Source organism: Castanea sativa, chromosome 1 (assembly GCF_040712315.1).
Source record: "Castanea sativa cultivar Marrone di Chiusa Pesio chromosome 1, ASM4071231v1".
Taxonomy (NCBI): Eukaryota; Viridiplantae; Streptophyta; class Magnoliopsida; order Fagales; family Fagaceae; genus Castanea; species Castanea sativa.
In genome coordinates, this window is record NC_134013.1 from 14,686,085 (window position 1) to 14,710,111 (window position 24,027).

Genomic DNA, 24,027 nt, shown 5'->3' on the forward strand with positions numbered 1-24,027 from the left:
AAACAACTATAGTATGTGTTCCGACATATTTGAAAAATTATTAGTTTACATTGTAATATTCATGTAAGAAAATGTGTACAATATTGTACAAGTTTGCAAAAAGTGTATAATATCGTACACATTTGTTTGGTTAACTGTGCAAATTTTACATGAATAATGAATTAATGCAATAATTGTCGAGTATATTATTATATATAGTTATGGACATGGTAAAACAAACGACTCTATACTTAGTCTCCCTAAAATTTCTCTACTTCAGTTGTTAGATTTACCAACATATATTTATAGATTTTTACTCAAAATATTTAAGATTTAACTGAAACTTATTTGGTAATAGGTCATTTTAAGAAAGTTTTAATACAATTTATATGAAAAATATAAAAATATGTCAAATAAGTGAATTACTTTTTTCCTTCCTCATTAAAATCTTCTAAAAATATTTCCTAAAAATAAGGATATTCATTAAACATGTCAAAATACCGCGTGGGCGTTAGTGTGAAACTTGAAAGTAACGAACTTTCAAAAACATAGTTTCTATTTTAAGGTACAACCGTACAAGACTCCGCTAAATGCTTGTGGATTGAACCAAAAACCAAAACCCCGAAAAGCCAGCAAAAACCTTCTCTCACCCACCACCAAGAAACACATTACAGAGCATTGCAATGCCAGTGGAAACTAGGGTTAGGGTTTCTTTCTCTTCACGTTTCTCTTTCCCTCAACCCTCCTCCTGGTCATGGTGATGGATAATGGAGAGAGAGAAGATGGAGGAGTAGGAGGAGGAGTAGGGGGAGAACTTGTGGAGAAGTTGCATGTGGTTCAAGAAATAGTGGGTGTGATTGAATCCGTGGCTCAATTCGGAGATTACAGGAGGACACATAAGAAAGATTGTAGTGGCATTGTTAGGCGCATCAAGTTGTTGCTACCTCTTTTAGAAGAGATCAGAGACCTCGAAACGCCAATCCCGGAGACGGGTATTGCTTGGTTGTGTAGTTTGAAGAAGGTGCTTCTTTGTGCGAGGAAATTGTTGAAAATGTGTAACGAGGGGAGCAAGATTTATCTGGTTAGTTGAGTTTTTTTTTTTTCCTAAGAACTTTTTTTTTTCCTTCTTCTTTTACATATCCTAATAATTTGCCTGCAATTTAGGCATTGGAAAGTGAGGCAGTCATGATAAGATTTCATACAGTTTATGATAAGTTCAGTCAAGCTTTGGGAGATTTCCCTAGCGTTGAAATTGATGTCTCGGATGAATTGAAAGAACAGGTATATATGTCCATTTTGTTGCAAAAGTAGCTTATGATTGGTCTGTTATATGTTTTGAACTCTACTAAATGATTGAGTAATTAATTGCCATATTCTTAATGTTATATCAAAGAGGTATTGTTTCAAGTTTTTGTTTCTTAACAATTTTGTTATTATATTGAAAATTACACATTTGAAAATCTTTTCTCACAAATTATTTAGTGTATGTTGCTTCATCTGTTCAGAATGTTGGCATTATCCAGTGTTTTTTTTTTTTTTTTTTCCTTCTGCTTCTATTGTTAAATTTTAAGTTTTGCTTATACTATGGTTCAGATTGAGCTGATGTGCGTGCAACTCAGGAGAGCACGGAGGCGAACAGATACACAGGATATAGAACTAGCAATGGATATGATGGTTGTGTTTTCCAAAAAGGATGACCGGAATGCTGACAGTGCCATAATAGAACGGTTAGCAAAAAAGCTTGATCTACATACCGTTGAGGACCTTAAGATAGAGACAATAGCTGTAAGGAACCTTGTTAGAGAAAGAGGAGGGCAAAATGCAGATACTACCCAGCAAATCATTGAAATTCTTAACAAATTCAAGCAAATTGCAGGCATGGAATTAACCAATGTTCTTGATGATCCTGTCATGCCTAAAATACTTGAGAAATGCCCATCTCTATTGATCCCTCATGAATTTCTTTGTCCAATCACACTCGAGATAATGACAGATCCTGTTATTGTTGCTAGTGGACAGGTAATAATCATGTGCCCCACGAATTTTTATAGGCTAAAATAATAATATAGTATTAAATTAGTTATTTCATAGGTGTAATATAAGAGCTGCAAGTATTTGTTACAAAATGGCTGTATTGAGTTGAATTCATTTTTTTAAGAACTTCAATCCTCAGAGAGAATTTATGTTATTACAATGGGGGTTCCTTTTCTCTATCCCCCTTCTAAAGGTTTCTCTGTGTCCTTGTTATTTAGCACGTGCATGATTTATGCTACTAGACTATTACAGCACCATAGACACTAATAATTCTTTCTTTTTTATTTGAAACTTTTTTTACTTCATTATTCATCAAAGACATATGAGAGGGAAAGCATACTGAAGTGGTTTGACTCCAACCACCGAACCTGTCCAAAGACCAGGCAAACTTTGGCTCACCTGTCAATAGCACCAAATTTTGCACTCAAAAATATAATTTTGCAGTGGTGTGAGAAGAACAATTTTCAGCTTCCTAAGAAGCCTGATTCTTCAGTCCAGGAAAGCTCCTCACCTGAACGCAAAGAGGAAATCTCATCTTTGGTTGAAAATCTATATTCTAGTCTGTTAGAGTTGCAGAGAAAGGCTGTAAAGAAGATCCGTATGCTCTCAAAAGAGAATCCTGAGAACAGAGTTTTGATTGCCAAGAATGGAGCAATCCTGCCATTAGTGCAACTCCTATCCTATCCAGACTCTAAAATTCAAGAGCATGCCGTAACAGCTCTATTGAATTTGTCCATTGATGAGGCTAATAAGAAAATCATAGCTAGAGAAGGAGCCATTCCAGCTATAATAGAAATCTTGCAAAAAGGAAGTATTGAGGCTAGAGAGAACTCGGCAGCAGCTTTATTTAGCTTATCAATGTTGGATGAGAACAAAATAACTGTGGGATCATCAAATGGCATTCCACCATTGGTAGCCCTGTTGCAGAATGGGACAATTAGAGGTAAAAAAGATGCTGCAACTGCACTCTTCAACTTATCTCTCAATGAAGCTAATAAGGCCAGGGCCATTAATGCTGGCATTATACCTCCCTTACGCCAATTACTGAAGGACAGAAACTTAGGCATGGTTGATGAGGCCCTTTCCATTTTCTTACTTCTTGCATCACATCCAGATGGACGGCAAGAAATTGGAGAGCTCTCATTCATAGAAAATCTTGTTGAATTCATCCAAAAAGGAACCCCCAAGAACAAGGAGTGCGCAACATCAGTTCTTCTTGAGTTGGGATCAAACAATTCATCTTTCATACTGGCAGCGCTTCAGTTTGGAGTGTATGAGCATTTGATTGAGATTGCAAAGAGTGGAACCAATAGAGCACAAAGGAAAGCAAATGCAATTTTACAGCTCATTAGCACAAGTGAACAAATTCCCTAAAGCTATTTCCAATTTGGTGATTATGCTATTCTTTGATTCAAGTGTTTATGTTTATATTATTTGGAAACACATAATTGCCTATAATCTTGAATTTATTGTTCATATATTTGGCTAATTATTCTTACTTATCATATTTATGATAGCTGAGAGCATATGCTATTCAGTGTGTAACATATATGTAGTGTCTATTCCTCCAATGTTGCTCCTAATTTAAGCAAATATCCATTACCGTGTTCATATATTAAAATGGTCTTGTGCAACAGCTGTCTTCAAAACACTATAGCTAGCATGGAGTCCAAAATCAACTTCTGTTTCATTTCTGGATATTTGATGTTCTCTGGCCGCCCACCGAATTAGTTTATCATTATGTAAGACAACCATGCAACTTGGCCTGTGGCCAAGGCAACCAGGTTCTCCAAGTCCAAGCCACAATATTTCTCTCAAGGCTGAAGGTACTCCCATTGCCACACTAGAAACCCCACCTCCCCCCAACAAAACACACCAAAAAAAAAAAAAAAACTAGAAGCCTGGTCAATTGTCTAGTTCAAATCAAAATTATGCATTATGGATTATAAGTTTTCTGATACATGTAGGTTCAGAATGCATTGTTGAAGATTATTGTGGAACGTGTGTTTGTAATTGCAATAGTTGTCCTGTTTGAAAGTGGAAGAATGAAGAATGATTAAGAATTTAAGGAGACTAGTTTACAGAATTTTGCTTGAGTGAGTTACATTCGAGAATTTTGCTTGAGTGAGTTACATTCGAGTGTCAAGCAAACTTACTATCGGCTTATTTAATTTTTTATTGAAAATTTTGCTAGAGTGAGATGTATTTCACTTGAGCAAAATTGTGAGAGAATGAAAAGTTATCCAGAGAGTTGTGCAAAAAACCTGAGGGAAAGTGAACTTTTTGTATACCTAGCAACTAGTAACGGTCATAATAACATTTTGAAGTATATGCCTCTTCTCAAGTGACTTCTCCAATGTACCATTTCAATGGTATTTCCTCATTGATTATAACTGATCATTTATATTTAGTTTTTTTACAAAATTTTTACTCACTCTATGGAGAAATTCACAAGAATCTCCAAGTTTGCTACTTGTAGAATCCTGGCTTAGTTATATATCGAAGTTGATTTGTCTACAACCCTTTAACAAACTCAATCGAGTGGGGGCAAATATCATCTTAAATATAACAATTATTATGTGCCTCAAAGCCCTCATTGTTCTTTCATTCTTCCATTGTTTTCCCCTTATTTTCCCAACAAGACAAAATTTGATAGAAATGTAAGGAGAAAGTGAAGTAACAAGTTTGAAAGTGATGAATCAAGATTTGGGGAATTTTGATGGTTCAAATTTCACCCATTGTCGTGACAAAATGAAGTTTCTTCTTATCGCATTGAAGGTTTTCTATATATTGGATCAGACTTGCAACCATTTCCTCAAAACAACGATGCAATCAAGGCTCAAAGGAAGAAAATGCAAAGAAGATGGACTCTGTGTGGGGCACATTTTGAATACTCTACTGGATCATCTATGATCTTTCACTCCATTGAAGACACCAAGAACATATAGAATGCTTTGGAGAGGCAAAGTACAAAATGGAGAAAATAGATACAGACAAATTTATCTTTCAAAAGTACTTTGACTTCAAAATGGTTGATAATATTTCCTTTTGCATAAATTACAAAATCTTGTTAATAAAGTCTTTAATTTATCGATTCAAATTTCTTAGTCGTTTCAAGTGGGACCAATCATTGCAATACTCCACCAGGTTGGAACAATTATCGGAAAAAACTTTTATATGTGACAAAAGATCACACTTTGGAAAAGTTTGATAAACATCTTTGATTCGAAGAAGAAAGTATGAAAAATAAAAGAGATAATAGAGAATGAAGGAGAACTGAAATTCTTATTGACTAATATGAATGTTACAAAATGAACTAATAAATAAAATTAGCAATCAACCCTACTTATATACAATCATAGAGCTGAGCTCTGTACAAGGCACGAAGCAAGCTCAATAACTAAATTTTAACTAACAAACTAATGTCCACGTGACAACTGTAACCCATAACAGAATGCTTAGTCTTGCTGCACGTGTGACTCATGTGTCTGTACAAATCAAAGCTCCCCGTTTCATTAATCTTTCTTTCCTCTATTTCTTTCCTTTGCCGTTTTGCCTTTATTCTTTCTTCACTTCTGTCATTTTTAGCTTGTGAGCTACAAGCCTCATCTTTGTTTCTGTCGTTTTTGATCTGTGAGCTACAAGTCTTATTGTCTTCAACAAAGTAGAATAAGAGATGGTATCAATTATGATTCTAACGTGAATATTAATAACGTTCAAGGCAAAGGGAATAAGACACAAAGCACTTGAAAGTAAACAAAAGTAGGAACAACTTTAAGAAGAGTAAATCTAAAAATCCTAATATGAAAGTAAAGCAAATGCAACAACTGTTGTTAAAGAAATTGTAACCATAGTGAGTGGAGTATATATTGGTATAATCACAGAAGTGCAAATGACTGCTGTTCCAAACTCTTTTGTGCTTTGATCCCAGTGCAACGGTGCATGTGCACAATGATAAGACTCAGTTCAAACACTAATGGCATGTTCAAAGTTCAAACTAAGTATTATAATTATAAAGATGTTTCTAATTCTTTTTATATCATTGATTCATCGTCTTTATAGCATGGTCATTGAGGACGTTTAAATTTTAAGTACCTGAGATATATGTCTAACAGTCTAAGTATGGTTTAATTTCTCATAAGCATGATGAAAATAATAAATGTAAAATTTGTATACAAGTCAAAAATGGCTAAGAAACCATTTCCCACGTCACAAAGAAATCACAAATTTTACAACTTGTATCTTTTGATATATGCGGATTGAATCGTGTGTTAACTACGGAGGAAAAACATATTTTATTACATTTAGTGATGATTTCTATAAATTATTTTTTTGATAAACAAGGATATCTAGATCTCTTTGAGTATTTGACTATTTCCTTGAACATGTGTAGTCTTCCTGTCTCGCTTACACCAGGTTATTACAGGGAGGAATCACTTGAGGGTATGTGTACATATGAGAAATAATGATGAATCTTTTAACATGTTCGATGTTATAAATCTAAAGTAGAACAAAACAATAAAAACATTTAGGAGTGATAGACGTGAAGAATGACTTTCACATGAGTTTTCTACATTTTGTGAAGTATATGCAAATAATACACCAAAAATATGCTCCTAATACACCTCAACAGAATGGTTTGGTAAGAAGGAAAATTCAGACTTTTGTTAGACTTGGTTAATGTCATGATTTTAAGAGAAAAGTTGTCATATAAATTATGGGGAGAAGCTTTCCTAACAATGTGTCATTTATACAATAGAGTTTCATCTAAGAAAACAATAAAGTATGAACTTTGGAATGGTAAAAAACCAAACCTCAATTATTTTAAAGCGTAGAGGTTTATGACCTTTTATAAAACTCTTAGATTCAAAGAGGACTAAGTGAGGACCAAGAGCAATGAAAAGTTTATTTATAGGTTATGCAAAAATTTTGATCTCATAGATTGTTACATTTTAGTCCAATGTTATAATGGAATTGCGAGATGTTGAGTTTAAAGAAGATAAATTCAACCATAATTCCAAGGATGCCCAGTAATCTAGTCAAACATGAGAATTTGACTTCAATACTAATATTTCACAAGAGTGTGCACAGGTAGGGATGACAATTTTTCCCCGCCCCTCCTTGCTTCGCCCTGCGTGGGTTTTCCCTACCTAACAAAAGTGGTGGGGCAGGGATGGGGCAAGATTTTAGCCTTGCACCACAGGGCGGGGCAGGGATGAGTTTAGACTTTTTAGACCCGCCCCGCCCCTCCTCCTTCCCGTCCCCACCCAATCCGGCGTTGCTAAGAGTTATAATTGTAAATTTGTCATACCCTAAAACCCTACTATTTAAACAAACATATCAATATTAGCTTATTTTATTCTACCCAACGTGGTTCTTTGCCTTTATTTTGTTATGTGTTATACTATGAGATTTTTTTTTATTTTTATGATTGTCTTGTTAAACACTTGGATATATTGTTCAATTTTTTCTAAAAATTGATTTAATTTGATGGGATAAATTTAGTTATAATTTCAAATATATTTTTATTAATGAAAATAGGTTTCATTAAACAAATCATACTGGTTGTATGGCAAGTTAACAAAAAGTAGAGTTTTACGGGGTGAGGCGGGGCTTCGCGTGGCCCTAAGGGGAGGAGATGGGGTGATAAAGTTTTTCCTGTCAGGCGGGAATGGGGTAAAACAAAACTATGCAAGGCGAGGACGAAAGTCCCATCCTTCGGCCTTGCCCCACCCCATTGCCATCCCTATACACAGGTTGGGTTATCCAACACAACCTCCTTGTGTTGAGAAATATCTCCATCCCATCCAACCAAACTCATGATATCTCTAAAACCCAATCCAACCAATATGGGTCAAATCGGGTCATTGAGTCAAGGTTATTTTGTCATGTCTAATAAAAAGATTGAGTTTTTATTCAACTATTTATGCTCATTATTCAATAAATGATTATGCTTTACACAACTAAGCTTAATATCTCAATTTTATGAAAGCTAAGTCTTAAATACCAAAATAAATCAAACTAACAAATTTAAATAAAGTCATAAGATACACACACAAAAAATCAAATTAAAAAAAAATTGAAATGCATATATATATATATATATATATATATATATTTTTTTTTTTTTTAACTATTAATATCATAAGTTGGATGAAGTTACACGAGTTGAAACTTTTGCCAAACTAAACTAGACCCAGCCAAAACTTCAAAAAATAATTACAACCCAACCTAACATAACTTGTAAGAACCATTGAACAAGAAAGAAAAACAAAAAAATTGTGGTCCAAAAGTCATTTCATATCAAAATCTTGTATACCTAGTAGAAGGTAATAGAAATGTAGTCCAAAACAAAATACATATTGCATTTTATACAGAGTAACTCTAAAACTTTTAGTGAAACCACATCCTCAAAAAATCTAGTTTTTTGAAAGAAGTTGTAAATTATGAAATGAACTTAGTATTATCTAATAATAATTAGGTTTAAATTGATCGATTTCATCAATGTTGATGACGTCTTATTAGGCCTAAATTGACCTATCAAGATTTGGTCTATTTAAATAGTGGTTGAGGTCGATGATAGGTCTCACAATTCAAAACCTACCCAAAGTTTTCCCACTTGGGAATTTGACCGAACTGACCTAATCAATAATAGGTGCAATCTGGGTTATATCTTCGTCTATATTTGATGGAGATCTTGCAAACTCCAACATTTTTGCTTCTTGTTGTTGTTTATAGCTAGTTCAAACGAAGCCAATAGTTACCCTTAAACACCCACTTATTCAAGCTATTGTTTTTGCTAGATTGACAACAGGTTTCATCCTCTACCACTTGACATGATCCAATTAAGTGCTAGGTTGAGTCCAAAATCAACTTGACCCAACCTAACTTATAAACACCGTCAAGTATACCTAAATGCCTCCTCTACACACTCTAGCTCTATCATAGATAGAACACCCATGACCCAATCTCAATTGGTCTCATTGGCATCCTTATTATATTGTATATTTGACCAAACAAGCAAGGGTCATTAATGACATTTGACTCCAATGGTATCGATATATACCTGTTTCAAGAGAAAAAAAAAAAAAAAGAGATACAGATCCACAGTTACAAATAGTACAAGAAGATTTCGTTCAAAGCCACTCTTTTACTTTTACCAGTCTACCCCGAATGTAACGGTGGGCCCTCCTGCTACATGTTTTTTTAAAAAACAAAGTTAAAAAAGAAAGAAACCTCCACGCCCTCCGAATTTCGCAGGAGCCAATATTGCCTCTTTTAAAAAAAAAAACAAAAAAAAACACACACACACACACCTCTCTCTCTCTCTCTCGCTCAGTCGCTGGTTGTGGTCGGTTGTCAAAGCTCTGCTCTGTGCTTGAATTGAAAGGGTACTAATTTCTTATCTTCAAATCTGTTATTTCTACTCTATTTTTGTCATGTTAAAGTTAAACCCTCAATTGAAAAATTTTCACTTGAAAATAAAAGTATGGATTCTGGTTTGGTTTGTTTTCTGATATATAAGGTTGAGCTCACTACTTTAGTTTGTATTCTTGAATACTGCATTCAGGAGAAACTTGCAGCACTGTTTTTTTTTTTTTTTTTTTAATGTATAATTTTTATTTATTTATTAATTAATAATAATATTATTAATAATAATAATTCTCTGTGTAGTTCAGCTCATAGGCGCCCAATGGTCCCGTGATGGACCCCAAAAAAAGAAAAAAAAAACCCATTGTTGTCCTTTTTTTTAATATATTTATTTTAAGTAATAAACTGTGTTATGAAATTTTGAAATATATAGCAACCCGCCAGTTGCTCTCAAATTGAACCAATAAAACAAATTTAAATTAGCTGCGGCATATTATATTATATAATTCGTAGCTTTATATATATTTTTTTATATATGGTATGGGTAAACAAACATGTACTTATATAATTTGTTACTGAATATAGTGTAATTGTGTAACTGAATATCAGTCTATCTCAGCCTAGTGGTTGGAGGCTTGGAATGAGCTGTAGACTCAAATATCCTGGGTTTGACCCCTATCAGGAGTTCCTCTGGATTACCTGATACACGGTTCTGGCAAGGTGGGGTCATGTAGCCGTGGTTTACTCCCTAATGGCCTGTTTGGGAGTTTAGAGAGGGAGAAGAGTAGAGGAGAGTAGAGGGGAGGGGAGTAGTGGGGAGGAGAGTAGAGGAAAATGATTACCCTCCACCTTGTTTGGATGTTTTTATAATTAGTAAGGGGAAGGGAGTAATTAGCCCTTCCCCTTGTTTTTAACATTGTAATTTTATAAATATAATAAGGGTAAATTAAGTAATTTACTTTATCAATAATTTTATGTGTTCTACTCTCCCTCCAAATCTCTCCAATTTGGGGGAATTAAAAATGAGGGGGTTGGAGGTAGTTGAAACCCCTTCAAATCCTTTCAAACCCCTCCCCCTCCTTCCTTAAAAAACTCCCAAACAAGGTAATTGAATTACTCCCCTTCCCTCTACTCTACTCTCCCTCCTTTTTTAAACATCCAAATAGGCCATAAGGGTAGTCCAAAGGGCTCTGCCTTGTTGAGGTTCCACGTCATTAAAAAAAAAAAAAAAAAAAAGTCTATCTCCTACCATATTACCATGTGTCGAACCAAAATTGTTTATGGATTGGCCTTAGGAGTTGCGTATAAAAAAAAATTAATTCAGTGGCATTACTGTCTGTATTGGATTTTTATGGGATTTATTGATATACTTGTGGCACTGTAGACTTTGAAAGCATGGGTGTTTGTTGCAGGTTACTGTTTCATTAATAAAAACATTGAAAGAGATTATGATATCAGAATAGCTAAATGATTAGCTGTATTTAGTTGGCATTTTTGAGTATGTCCTTTCTCATTGATCCCATGATTTTCTTTTCTTTACTTTTGTTTCATGAAAGATTATTATAATAGTTAGGTGTAACTAGTTGCTAAACTTACAGAAGAAGATCACAATATGAAGTTGTTGAGTTGCATTAGACAAAAATACGTACTCTGATTTTGTTCAGTTTCTTCATTGTTATCCTTTTACTACACTAGAACATGCGGAGGAAGTTATGCTATTTTTTATATAAAAAAAATAAGATTATATTGTTATTATTATTTTGTACATACCTTCCTTTTATGACAATAAGTGAATGTTGTAATTAATATTCAAGTTGTGCTGCAGAAGAGTGTTAATTTTAATTTTCAATGCGAAAATGATATGGCTGTCTTGGCAGCACTGAAATGTATTAGCCTATTAGGGACTCTGTTGATATTTGCTAGAAGTGTAAACTACCTTCTTGGTCACTTACCTGTGTAGTCTCTGTAAGTCTGATGTATAAGGTTTGTTCATTGAAAGGACATCCTTAATGATTTCATATTTCAACTTGAATTTGGGCCTCTACAGCTAAGGCAGGATACTGAGTACTGCTGGTTCCACAAATGATCAACTCTACCCTTAAAAACAATGGGCTGGGCTATTGTGGGACTGATTTGCCTTTGTACCATAGGCAATCACCAATAGGCAAGAAGAAGACAGCTTTGAGAGATGTGCAGAATGATAGCAGGAGCTTAATACGCAATGATCCAGAGAGTTGTGTTCTAGGAAGACATGATGCCAATGCTGTTAAGGTCTCTGGGGCTAAGAGACTTACCCCTGAATTCTCTTCAAACCCCCCTTATCACCAGTCCTGGAGAAGTAATAGAGCAAATAAACATCTCACACATGATGTTAAGAATTTTGATTCAGAACTAGGCAGGACAAGAGTTCAAGAGACATTTGAGAATAAAAGCGGGTTTCCAAATTCAAGAAAATATTTCCACAATCAGCCACAACTACCTCAACAACCATCTGACAAGCAGGAGAAAAATACATCTCGTCTATCTGCATTTGCACCAATTCCTATGGCTTCTTTGATAGCCTTTTCCCCTGGTAGACCATCAGTTCCTATTTTTCTCGAAAAGACTGATAATGGTTTGCCAGCTGCTGAATCCAATCACCTTAGGTTTACTTCTGAGTACGAAATTCCTCATTTAGCTGATTCTAAGGGGAGCACTGATCAGAAAAAGAAAGAACAGCTCCTTCATGTGCAGAAGCTTCTGAAGCACTGTGATAAGTATGATCAGAGAGATTACATCCAAAGTAAGACACTGTAGTCCAGTGGTACTGCTGTAGAACATTATCTGTTCTAAATTAATCTTTTTTTCCCGACAGTTCCAAAAATGTTTTCTTTTGTTTGTGACTTTCAGGGCTTTGTTATTTGTCTCCTCTTGAGCTAAGCAGACATGCTGTTGAGTTGGAGAAAAGATCAATCCAGCTATCAGTTGAAGAAGGTAGTTTCATGAATTTTCTAGCAGAGTTTGGGTACTATATTCTTCTAAGGAAATGAATTCTCAGTTACTTTTTCAATAAACGTATCATAATACATAAGGTATGGAGTTAGGTGTTATATTAAGATCTTATACATGAAATGTCAGCATGAATCTTTTCTTTTCTGTTTGGTTTCACAAAATGCAAAAAGACCCTTCCAACTTTGGCTCAATTTGAAACTGACCTCTGTTTTATAATTTACAATTTTTAAATTTTTGGGGTTAGGGAATTTGCCAAATCGGTTGTTAGATGGGCTGGAAGGAAAGTGGTCACCTGTACTCATGATTCATTGTTAATAAAAAAATTGTTTTGAAGTAAAATTAAATAAAAATTTCATTTTAAATCCATGTTATTTATTCAATTATCTTCTTCTCACTGAGACTGCCGTACACAACAACTCACCGACCTTAACCCACAGCAAAGCCCAGCTGCATTGCTGTCTCATGCCTCAATTTCAAACCCATGCCTCAAACTTCACAAACACACAACACTCAGACCACAGCTGAAATCACTAAGCTGCCAATTAGATCATTCCAACCTGCCAAAATCCCCTTGGCTGAACCCCAAGTAGCCACCACTTAGGGCAAAGTTGGCTGGCCATGACTGAACCTACAAAATATACTCATCGCCCACTCACTTAAAGCCCCAAACCACCAAACTTTTGCCACTCGATTCTAGAGCTGACCATTGGTCAAGGAGCATTGAAAGCAGTGGCATGCCACCATGATCAAACTCAATTTTTGGCCTTAAATTACCATGGCCAAGACCCATCCAACCACAATCACCACTAGCAAACCCAATAACATGACCTGACTCTCCATTTTCAGCCATTAATCACCATGACTGAGGTCCACCCGGCTGCCACCACCTCTGGTAAGCCCCCAATCACCCAACAACAATGCCAAAATTGTTAGCCTAGACCGTTCCCCCCAAAACCAGCTGCTGCCAACTGAAGCCCAACCCCTCTTAGATTGCCAATATTTTCAACCAAACACTGCCATGGAGTGATTGTTGGGTAGCACAAAGCTCAAGAAATATTGATATGAGAACCAATTCCATATGGCCCTATTACTTACATAGTTAATTCATGTTAGTGAGATGATGAGGAAGAGATAAAGTGAGAGAAAGATGAGATCAAGAAGAAGACCCAAAAAATGGATTTTAAAAAAAAAATTAAATTTTACTTTAAAATTACTTTTATTGAAAATAAATCATGTGGATGAGCGAAATCACTTTCCGTCAAACAAAACGGACAGAAGTGAGATGGAAGGACAAATTTGGCGATTTCCCTAACCTTGGGTCAAAATTTTCAAATTGGAAGTTCAAGGCGTCAGTTTAAAATCAACCCAAAGCTGAGGGGTATTTTCACATTTCCTTTTTTTATCCTCCTCTTCTTGTGCATTTGTTTGTGTATGAAGCTAGCATGAAACCTTAAGTAGCAGTAAGTTCACTGTAAACTGAAACTTAACTATGAAAGGGGCTTTTGAATTGAAATGCTTGTGGCTATAATTATGACAACCCAGAAAACTACATATTTTACTCGTGTGTCGAATGATTAAAATGATACCTAATAGATTGTTCATTGTCGAGGGTTGCTAAATGTATTCACAGAATTGCTACCTCTAAGTAGCTAAATTTTATCTAGTGCTTCTACTTCTAGTAGAGTTGCTTAAATGATGTAAACTAGAAATATTCAGTGAGGAAACTTTTGTCTACATTATGAGCATCAACAGCGTAAGTCTATGAGATCTGCTTTATGTGGTTAATACTCTGTTTAGTATTTAACCCTGTGTTGCAGCTTTCCCTACTGAACAAATTATGAAATTGAAATTGGATGTCCTGAATATTGGCTTTAGTTCTTCTACAAATAATTGCGTTTTAAATATATTTCTATCCTTTTTCTATGGATGAATCCTATATGTGTTCCAAAAATAGTGATTCCTGCACAAGTAAACTTATGCCACATGTCATGCAACAATGCTTACCATGCTGTGGGTTTGAATCTCCAATCTGGACACAGTTGAGTGGATAATGACACAATAGAGTATAATACTGCCAATGCGTCACACTATATAGATTGAGCGTGAGTTTTGCTTAGTGATGGTCCTTTTAAACAGAGAGAAATGTATTGTCATAATTACTGCACTAGATTGTGTGCCAGCTATAAATGCATTCTTAGTAATGTAGAAGGATTAGACTATGGAGTGGAGAAATATCATAATATGACAGATGGTTGGTGCCAATAGTAATGATATGAAACCAATGGCAGCTGGCAGTAGGTGGCTGCGATAGCCGGATAGGAGGCGGGTTGAGTGGCCGCAGGTGGCCAGTGATTGGTGGCAGCAATGGCTTGTAGGCTGGGTAATTTTTTATGGTGGTTGGATGGTTGGTGATGGAGGAAGTTGGTAGTGGCAGCATAGAGGAGTAAAAAGGGGCAAGAGTGGTGGGGATAAAAAGGCAAATGATTTTTCTGGAAAATTGTTTACATTTTTGGAAGTGTAAACAATTTTCTGTTGACCATGGAAAATGTTTTTTGTTAAATTTTCAATTGTACCAAACATTGAATAACACACAAAAACAAAAACAAAAAAACAAAACATTTAATGATGAAAAAAAGTTTAGGGTAAATTGCAAATTACACCCCTAAAGTTTGGGGGTGATTGGATTTTATACCTTAAAATTTTAAAATTTGGATTTTACCTCCTAATGATTGAGGGTGTTTGGATTTTATACCTTGACGTTTCAAAATTTGGATTTTAGCTCTTATATTTTAGGGGTGTGTGGATTTTACCTCCTAAAATTTAGAGGTGTTTGGACTTTACACCCTAAGTTTCATAATTTTGAGATATAAAATCCAAACACTCACAAACTTTAGGAGGTAAAATTCAAATTCTGAAATATCAGGGTGTAAAATCCAAACATCCCAAATTTCAGGGTGTAAAATTCAAATTCTGAAACTTCAGTGTGTAAAATCCAATCACGTCCAAACTTTAGAGGTGCAATTTGCAATTTACCCAAAAGTTTATATGCAAGTTCTCTAAGATCATAAACCTCATATACCTTTTTTTTGTTCAATTAAAGTTTAACCGAGTTTAGTAATCAATGATTTTCGGATGATAATTAAGCCAATTCATTGTGTTCCTCCATTGCAGTGAAAGAGATCGAAAGGATGAAGGCACTAAACATATTTGGGAAGTCTTCACCGACAAAGAATCCCTTGCCAGCATCTTGACAAGTTCTGTCGAAAAAGTGAAAATCAATTAGATAAACGAGTTAAGTTTTAGTGATTCTGCTTATGACCAGGTAGGTAAATTAATCTGCCTCAGTTTCTTCATTTTTCATTTTTCATTTTCTTTTTTTATGTTTGGCTTGGAATGAATTTACCTTTTTGGTAGCTCTACCAACCGTGCAAACCTGATATTTATTAGGAACTTATTTATCAATTGTAAGTTTGTAACTTGTCATCTTTTGCTTCTACTGATAGTTGTATCAGGTAGTCTTATCAATATCAAAATTCCTACTCCTAGATGTCAAAAATTTTATAGCGAAAATAAATGCTTCGTCTCAAATAGATAATGGAGGGCAAAGATTGTAATGTCTTCTAACACCCTGTTACTAGAATTTTCTGATACCATGTCCAAGTAGTTGTGGGTTACCTTAATATCTATAATAACGACTGATCTGCAAACATGGATAATACTCTCCCCACTTCTGTTCAAGTTCGTCTTAGTTGGTACCTTGTGTGTTATGTGAATTATTTGGAGGGAGTGTAGTAGTCACAGTTTTAAGAATCGGGAGCATTCAATGGATCAGCTCATAACATTATTTACAGGGACGTTAGATTGGTCTTGAGCTTGGGATTCACGTCTAGTGGTTCTATTTCTTATTTTTTAGCTTCTCTTCTTATCTATGCTTGGTTTTTTTTTTTTTTTTCCTTTTGTTTTGTTTTATTTTATTTATATTTTTGAAACTTCATGCTCCTTGCATGAAGGAGCCTTATTTAATTAAAATTTTCTTACTTCTCAAAAAAAAACTACACCACAGCCAGAAGATTAAAAAATAATTTAGGGTGACCACATAAACCAGTTCCAATTGAAAGCAAAAACTAGAAAGTGCCTCTATAGGTTCAAAAATCAAATGTATAAAGCATCGCATAGGTTTTGAACGGAAATAATTTGAACTAATTTTACAATTTATATCATGCCATATGTGTGAATTGAACTTAGTAGTAAACTAAAAATACGTTTACCATTGATAAAAGATGGTGTAATTTTTCCATATGGTTTCCAAATATTGTGCTAGTTCAAGTTGTTTTGTTATAGATTTAAAGCCATAAACATATGTGTGTGAGTTGGCTCATTTGGTAAAGTTTATTTATGTGCTCGAATTAGAACAAGTTTTGTTTAGGGGATTCAAAAACAAGGCAATGACTATTTTTCGATCTTATATTTTAGAGAGGCATAAAAATTAATACCCGGCTTTTCTAATTGTTAGCCATTGTAGCGAGGTTGACTAAGAACAAATTCTAGTAACTACAATTTATGGCCAAACAAAATTGCTAATATTGCCTCATTGAATCTACGCTCCTGAAGTGTAGAGACTTAAAGTAGTTTAGTAATTGAAGTTCCCTCTTGAAACTCCGCTCCTGAAGTATAACAGTGTTCTAAACTTGGCTTTAAAAAGTGGTTTTATATTTTACGGGGCAATATACAAAACTATTCTTAAGATTTGGGCTAACATCAGGCACTTTCAAACTTTTTTAAAAATATCCGTTTTGTTTCTTGAGCACAAACATCAATTAATACTGTTTGATAGTCCACTCGCTTATCTTGCTTAATTCTTTATCTCTGATTATTATTTATCTGTCATTAGTTACTCAGATACTCCATTGCGCTTATAATTATCATAATACAGTCATTGTGAGCAAATCATATATGTTTTTTTAAAATTTTGGTTTTTTGTATTTTACCCTAGTTTATAATTATATGCAAGACCTTTTAAATATGGTATTGTCCCATTGTTTTGACATTATTACATTCTTTTCTTGGTGATTAGTACCTATACGCGTCCTCGATGATCAGAACTTTGAACACTTCGTAGTTGGAATGGCTTACATTTCTTTCTTGGGTAAAATGCACCAAGACCAGTGAATTTTTATGTTGTTGTACTAAGAACCCTTGTCTTTTCTTTTTAATCAACTTAGTACACAAATTTTTGTATTTTTTTTTTCCAAGTAGACAACTTTTGTTATTTCAATTTTAACGGAAGAATGAAAAAAATTAATAAAAAAAATCAAAACGACCCCACAGCCTCCCAAATCAAATTTTGGAATACTAGGTACTAGCTACCATTTGTATTGAATGAATTCGATTCCCTCGTACGATTCAAGATTAGGTTTGCTATTCGGGGTTAAGAGCACTAGCAATAGGAATGTAAAAAATATATATATTTTACATCTTTAAATACTATATCTATTTTATTAACTCATCTAACAATATGCCCAACATATAACTTAGTTTTTATTTTTACATACAATTTAATAAAATAATAGAAACTACTTAATAAAAAATTAAAAAACATGAAAGTGAGAGGAAGAGAGAATGTGAGAAATTAAAGTAGTATTTTTTTTTTCTTTACAATCCCATGAATAGTAAGGTTGCATATACATACGCGCAACCTTTCTGTAAATTAAAAGGAAAAAATTTTGGGTTTACATATGCAGATGAAGCATAATTTTAAGTGTCTAATTGCTAAAATAGCAAATGAGGGGTTTTTACAGCCCAATGCTAGTTCTCTAAAAACCCCATAAATAATTAGTCATTATTGTAATCTCGTTCATAGTCATCTAACTAATGTATTGGCTACTATTGAATAGTTTTAAGTTTTTTACTGTTTTTTTTTTTTAAATACAAGATAGAATTTCTACTCTACTCTAATTTAAGTGTATATATGTGTGAAACTCTCTCTTGGAGACTTAAATCCCGACCCTTGCCCTCCACACCCCACAAGCATTTATATTTGTGGAGTGACCATCACACCAAGGGTGCGCGGTGGTTTTTTTATAGTTAGATTTTCTAACTCTTGACTTACAATTGGAGGTTTAAATGCTCTTATTTATGAAAAAATATACCCGTAACAGAGTATATTTTCTCCTTATTTACACTTCAATATCTTGATATGTCATGTAAGAATTTTTTTTTCAAATAAAAGAATAAAGTATATATAGAATCATAATCTCATTAAAACCATATTCAATCAAATAGGATAAGAGGCCAAAAGTCTTGTAACTTAACTAAGATTACAGATCTCTTATACTATTTTTTATGTTCTACTTTATATTCCACCACCATGATAAACCATGTATTTGATTTTTTTTTTTTTTTCATTTTAAACTTCAGTTATTTTATAAGGAAAATCAAACAAATACATAACATATCGTGATTGATAGAACACAGAAAATAGTGCAGAGGATTTGTATTCCTCAAATAGTTGGTATCTCTTAGTGTTTTTGATTGAGACATCTAGTTTTCAAATCCTCTCATCTCCTACTATTAAATTGTAAAAACATAAGAAGGTACAAGAGAAGCTAAACCTTTCGCTAACAATGGTTGCTAGAAATACTTTTAAGCAACCAATTATAACGCAATGCATTTAGTGAGACCCTGATTTTGTTACTGGAAATTTTGGATTGTGTTCAACACTAGTGATATAGGATCATTTTGAGAGGATTCTAAAAAAGAAAAGGATAATTTTCAGAGGATTAATAATATTTAATATATATAAAACTGTATCTGCTACTACAACTTCATTCAATTTTTTAAGTTCTGCTAGTGATGAAATTTCTTCTTCTATTTTTTGAGAATCCACTTGAAAATTTTATTAAACCAACTCAGCTTTATACCTCTATTCAGCTTTATACTAGTTCATTTTTTGTTCGTTGCCTGCTATCTTGAACCATCCAAATTTCTTTTGGTTTGGAATACAAACCAAAATACTTGGCTATTCACACTAAGAAAACCCTATGCAAGACAGTACTTCGCACCAAAAAGATTGGGCCTAGCCATTGCCTTAATTTAATTGGACTTAAATGCACACAACAACCAAGATTCGAGGAATAAAATAGATATTCTTTTTGACAATATAAAGGATTACAAGTAACAAGTGACAAGTTTACAGAATTACAAACCAAAACCTAAGTAAACAAGCCTAGATTAGATGCCTACTCCAAAATGGTCCATGAAAGGCAATGACTTATAAGCATGAAGATAACTATCTAATTGATCAGGAATGAGTATAGTTTTCAGATAATGTGTGTGTCTTTATTAGAAAAACCGACTTCTATTTACACCTAACTATTGACAATTATCACATAATAACAGTTATTACAATATGTGCATTCTTCAATAAAAACTACTTGCATGCCCACGTGCTTTTCATCTGCTCCCAGTCATTTGAATATATGATATATCTTCTCACACACCCATGTGGCCTCACGTGTTCCATTAAATGGCTCTGCAATCTCATAGGCTTCTTAAATAACTGATAATGGATAAAATAACCAATAACATGGCACCACTTGTATTCTCTTAAGGGTTTCTTCTGGTGTTATTAAACCCAGCCTAGCCCGGTTGGTTGGACTGGTGACTTGGCGCATAAATCGGGTCGGTGATCAATTGGATTGGAACAATACATGACTCTGTTAAAACTATAGTTTTAAAAATCGGACCGGACCGGACGGTTCGACTGGGAACTGACCTTCAATCCAGTTCGGTTATGGTAAAAAACCGAAAATGGGCTTAAAACCAGTAAATATTAAAAATTGGCCAGTTCAACTGAGAACCGAAAACTGGCATGGTCGAATCGGTTAATGACCAATTGGGGGTTTTTTTACTTTTCCACTATAGTTACGTTGTTTTGGTCCTCAATAAAGTCCTAAAAACTAACCCTAAGCCTAAAGTCCTCACTCTCTCATCTCAGTCTCACGATTACAATCATGCCTCACTCTGCCTCACTTTTTCACTCACCTCAAGCTCTCAAGTCTCAACTCTCAAGACTCTCAACTCAACTCAAGCTCTCTCTGCCTCACGACCCTCACTTTGTTTTCTGCACGCACCTCTCTGCCTATCTCGCCTCTCTACCTTGCCCTCTCCACCTCACTCTCACTCAAATCAAGCAGTCAATCTCACTTTCTCTGCCTCTCTGAATATCACGCACGCCACGCTCACGCCTCTCAAACATTTTTTTTTTCCTTCTCATCCTCACAGGTCTGATCTGAACTCTAAAGTGCTGGATTTTTATTTCTTTTTTCCTTCTCGTGCACACCTCTAGTGGTCTCACCTCTCAAAGCTCACGCCTTTCTCTAAATATCCCTCACTCTCTCTGCCTGCCTCATGGTGTCTCAAAGAAGAAAGAAAACAAGCAAAACCCATGTGAAAACTCAACAAATTCGCAAGTGGGTACTCATGGATGGAACCAAAACTCCACACACACACACAAAAAACCCCATAAAAATCAAGTCTTTTGAGAAGAAATTACATTTGGGTTTCTTGGAATTTCTTTTGGGAGTTGCAGAATCAGCCGATCCAGCTACTCCTACGCTAGACGACGCCGTATTGGAACTCATCATAGACGAAAATATATATATATATATATATATTTTTTTAAAAGACTGCTTTTTTTTTCCTACTCTATTTCTCTCAAATAAAAAAACAAAAAAACAAAATAAAACAAACCCACCAACCCTCAGAGTGAATTTGATTCAAAATCAAAGCCTTGGAATTTTAGAGAGAGAGAGAGAGCAAAAGGGTATTGGCCAATTTGGTTGTTGTTGTTATTGTTTTGAACTAGGTATTTGTTGTTTTGTTTTGTAAATGTTTCGACTTTTCAAGGGATCAAAAAAGACTGTATTTTTCTCTCTCCCTTAGAGGCCGGACACACACACTTGTTAATATAAATATATATATATATATATATATATATATATTTATTTATTTATTTATTTCTATTTATTTTATATAATTAAAAAATTATTAATTATTTATATAATTTAAATAAATAATAATTAAATTATTTATGATGTCACCGGTTCGACCATCGGTTGGACCTCGATCCAACCAGAAACCCAGTAATTAGCTCCTTGGCTAGTTCTTTCACCGTACCGGTTTTTAAAATCACAGTTAAAACTAGTATAATCCGATGGATTTTTAGCAACCCGTGTGACCCAACTGGTTTTATTAACCCAACTGCATTTGTGAATTGTATAAAATTACATTAATAGGCTCACTTTATTGATTCTTTTATTATTTAAATGTGTGATAATATAGTAATCTAAACAAGAGTTTGAGATTTTCCTTTTTATTTATTTATTTAATATACATAATTTTGAGACATGTAAAAATATTTTATTTAGCAAAGACTTTGTTACAGTCTTATGACATTTGTTTATATTCCTTGTAAATTTTATAGAATATCTAATGATATTGCTTATAAAAACATTGATTTTGAATTATAATTGTGAAGATGAGGATCCCTAATCTAATTTAAGTGGGCGACCAATATTATTCCTGAGGATACACATCGGACCTCAGGGACGAACATTAGCTGTTTGAGGCGCATGAGGTTAAAATATCACAAAGGGAAGAAAGCAGACTCGGCACAAAATACGAGATGGATGAAGAAAGAATGGTGTAGAAGTCATCCCTCCGCATTAAATACAAGACAACCACTTCCTTGGCCGCATTAATGAGAAAATGACCATGAACAGTGGTGACACAGCTAAGATTGCAAGGTAAATGCTTACTAGCATGTTCCGAATGAGACAGAAGTCCTAGGAATGCAATCTCAGCCCTCCAAGTATAGGATTAGGATGATTTGTGTTGAAATATAAAAGAAAAATTATGATCTACAAGAGGGGGATCGAGAAAATGGTGGAAGAAAGGACTTTATACCCAAAAGCTGAAATATTTGTATAAGTGAGAAAGAAACATACATATATAAAAGAGACACTCCTTGGGCCAGACCGAAGAGCTTCTTTTACCCATATGTGTTTCACCTCATTATGATTAACTTTAACTTATTGAGTAATCAATATCCAATCAATTCTCTAACAAATCTATTGCGGTGGGCTTATTGGGCCACTGTCTGAGCCATTTTTGGGTTGTAGGTCAAGTTGTGTCTTTACAATTAATTTAGGCAACTGCCTTTTTTTTTTTTAATTTATATATTCAAGATTTTTTAAACTTAATTTTATATTTTTTTATTTAAACTTACGGTTCGACCAATGACCCACTAGTTAAACCAATGACCTAGTAACCTAGCTAATAAACTGGATTAACGTCTAATCCAAATTTAATAACTACGGTTTCATCTTATTGGTAACTACCCAACAACTTAATTACTTATTAATATATATATATAATATTATAATTCTGGCTATTATGTGGGCCATTATTTTATTTATTGACCCAACACTTGTAAAAGCTCATTTGCTTTCAACGGATATTAATCGCATATTCGCATTGATAACTAGAAAAAAGGGCTGAAACATAAAAGAATAACTCCACAAACAAAATTACTCCAACTATACAAGGAAATAAATTTATTGGAGTAATTTTTTAGGGGGAACATTATGTGTTTTTATAGATTGAAAATGTGATTTTAAGTTATATATGTTTTCAGTTATAAAAACTTAAGTATGTGTATACTGTATAAGAGAGTTTTTTTTTTTATTTTATCATCCTCTTCTTTGACACAAAACGAAGAAATTCAATTTGCATTCTGTAGGGACATTGGGCCCAGTAATTTATAAATGATGGTCCAATAAAGTTTTTTGGGCTAAAAATCCAAATCCGAGGACATCAAATGATTTAGGAGTACGTGAATGTACCTCATAAAGAAAATCTCAGGTAAAGAGGTGATAAACGAGTGACCAATTATGACCGAGGAATAGATTTGTCCTCGGATAGTTAAGCCGAGGTCGTAGGAAGAGATGTTTAATGTCCCCGGGCTATGTTATAAGAAATTCTATGACTACGGGAAGACACGGCACACGTGGAGGACAATAGAAAGAGCGGTGGAATATCTAAGGTAAAGCTGCTACCACCGTCCACCCATTAAAAGCTCTGTAATTGATATACTGACTGCATTAATGGAAAGATGGGACCTGAGCATGAGGTTTGGAACTTGGTCCCTGACTCCAGCGGACTTCGGGGAAAAAATGATGGGACAAGTATCCAAAGCCAGCGTTACAGCCATGAGGTGGAAGATGATAAAGAGAAGAAGAAGAAGTATAAATAAGGGGAAAGACCTTCGGAAGAAGGAAGGCTTTTTTTTTTAAAAAGAAAGACAATAGTATATGATAATCTAACGATCTATAATTATAATCAACCTTAGGAAGCAATATTATAAACTATTCTCGGATTGTGTCTGTGAGGACCCGAGGACCTAAGAACCCGAAGACCCGAAGAGAGGAAGGCCAACATTTAGAATGAAAGATGAGGTCTCTCCAGGTGTGCCCGAAGATGAGGTGGCATGGGCGATAACTAAATAAGGGGCATGTTACAAATATCTGGTTGTAATAGGCTGATTTGGAAGGTTGCGAGGTTGCATTAAATGCTGGGCAACAACCATTCTGG

The 24,027-nt window shown here is 34.4% G+C and overlaps 2 protein-coding genes across 4 annotated transcripts; both read left to right on the forward strand.

Annotated features, from left to right (window-relative positions):
• The first annotated feature begins 733 nt into the window (after positions 1–733).
• LOC142639677 (U-box domain-containing protein 15-like) lies at positions 734–3,387 on the forward strand. The gene is made up of 4 exons (XM_075813824.1): positions 734–1,060; positions 1,144–1,260; positions 1,573–1,998; positions 2,332–3,387. The coding sequence occupies exons 1-4, from the start codon at positions 734–736 to the stop codon at positions 3,385–3,387; spliced, it is 1,926 nt and encodes a 641-aa protein (XP_075669939.1).
• Positions 3,388–9,106: 5,719 nt separating this feature from the next.
• Positions 9,107–17,609, forward strand: LOC142622938 (uncharacterized). 3 transcript variants are annotated; one of them, XR_012841987.1, is made up of 5 exons: positions 9,242–9,404; positions 11,432–12,166; positions 12,274–12,357; positions 15,547–15,697; positions 17,450–17,609. XR_012841987.1 is itself a non-coding variant. In XM_075796507.1 (4 exons), exons 2-4 carry the CDS (start codon positions 11,467–11,469, stop codon positions 15,624–15,626), a joined length of 864 nt encoding a protein of 287 aa, XP_075652622.1. In that variant the 5' UTR covers positions 9,107–9,404; positions 11,432–11,466; the 3' UTR covers positions 15,627–15,949. The 3 variants fall into 3 exon arrangements, 2 of the variants coding, with proteins under 2 accessions (XP_075652622.1, XP_075652623.1); XM_075796507.1 differs by lacking the exon at positions 17,450–17,609 and having other exon boundaries at positions 9,107–9,404; positions 15,547–15,949; XM_075796508.1 differs by lacking the exon at positions 17,450–17,609 and having other exon boundaries at positions 12,274–12,455; positions 15,547–15,949.
• The last annotated feature ends 6,418 nt before the right edge of the window (positions 17,610–24,027 follow it).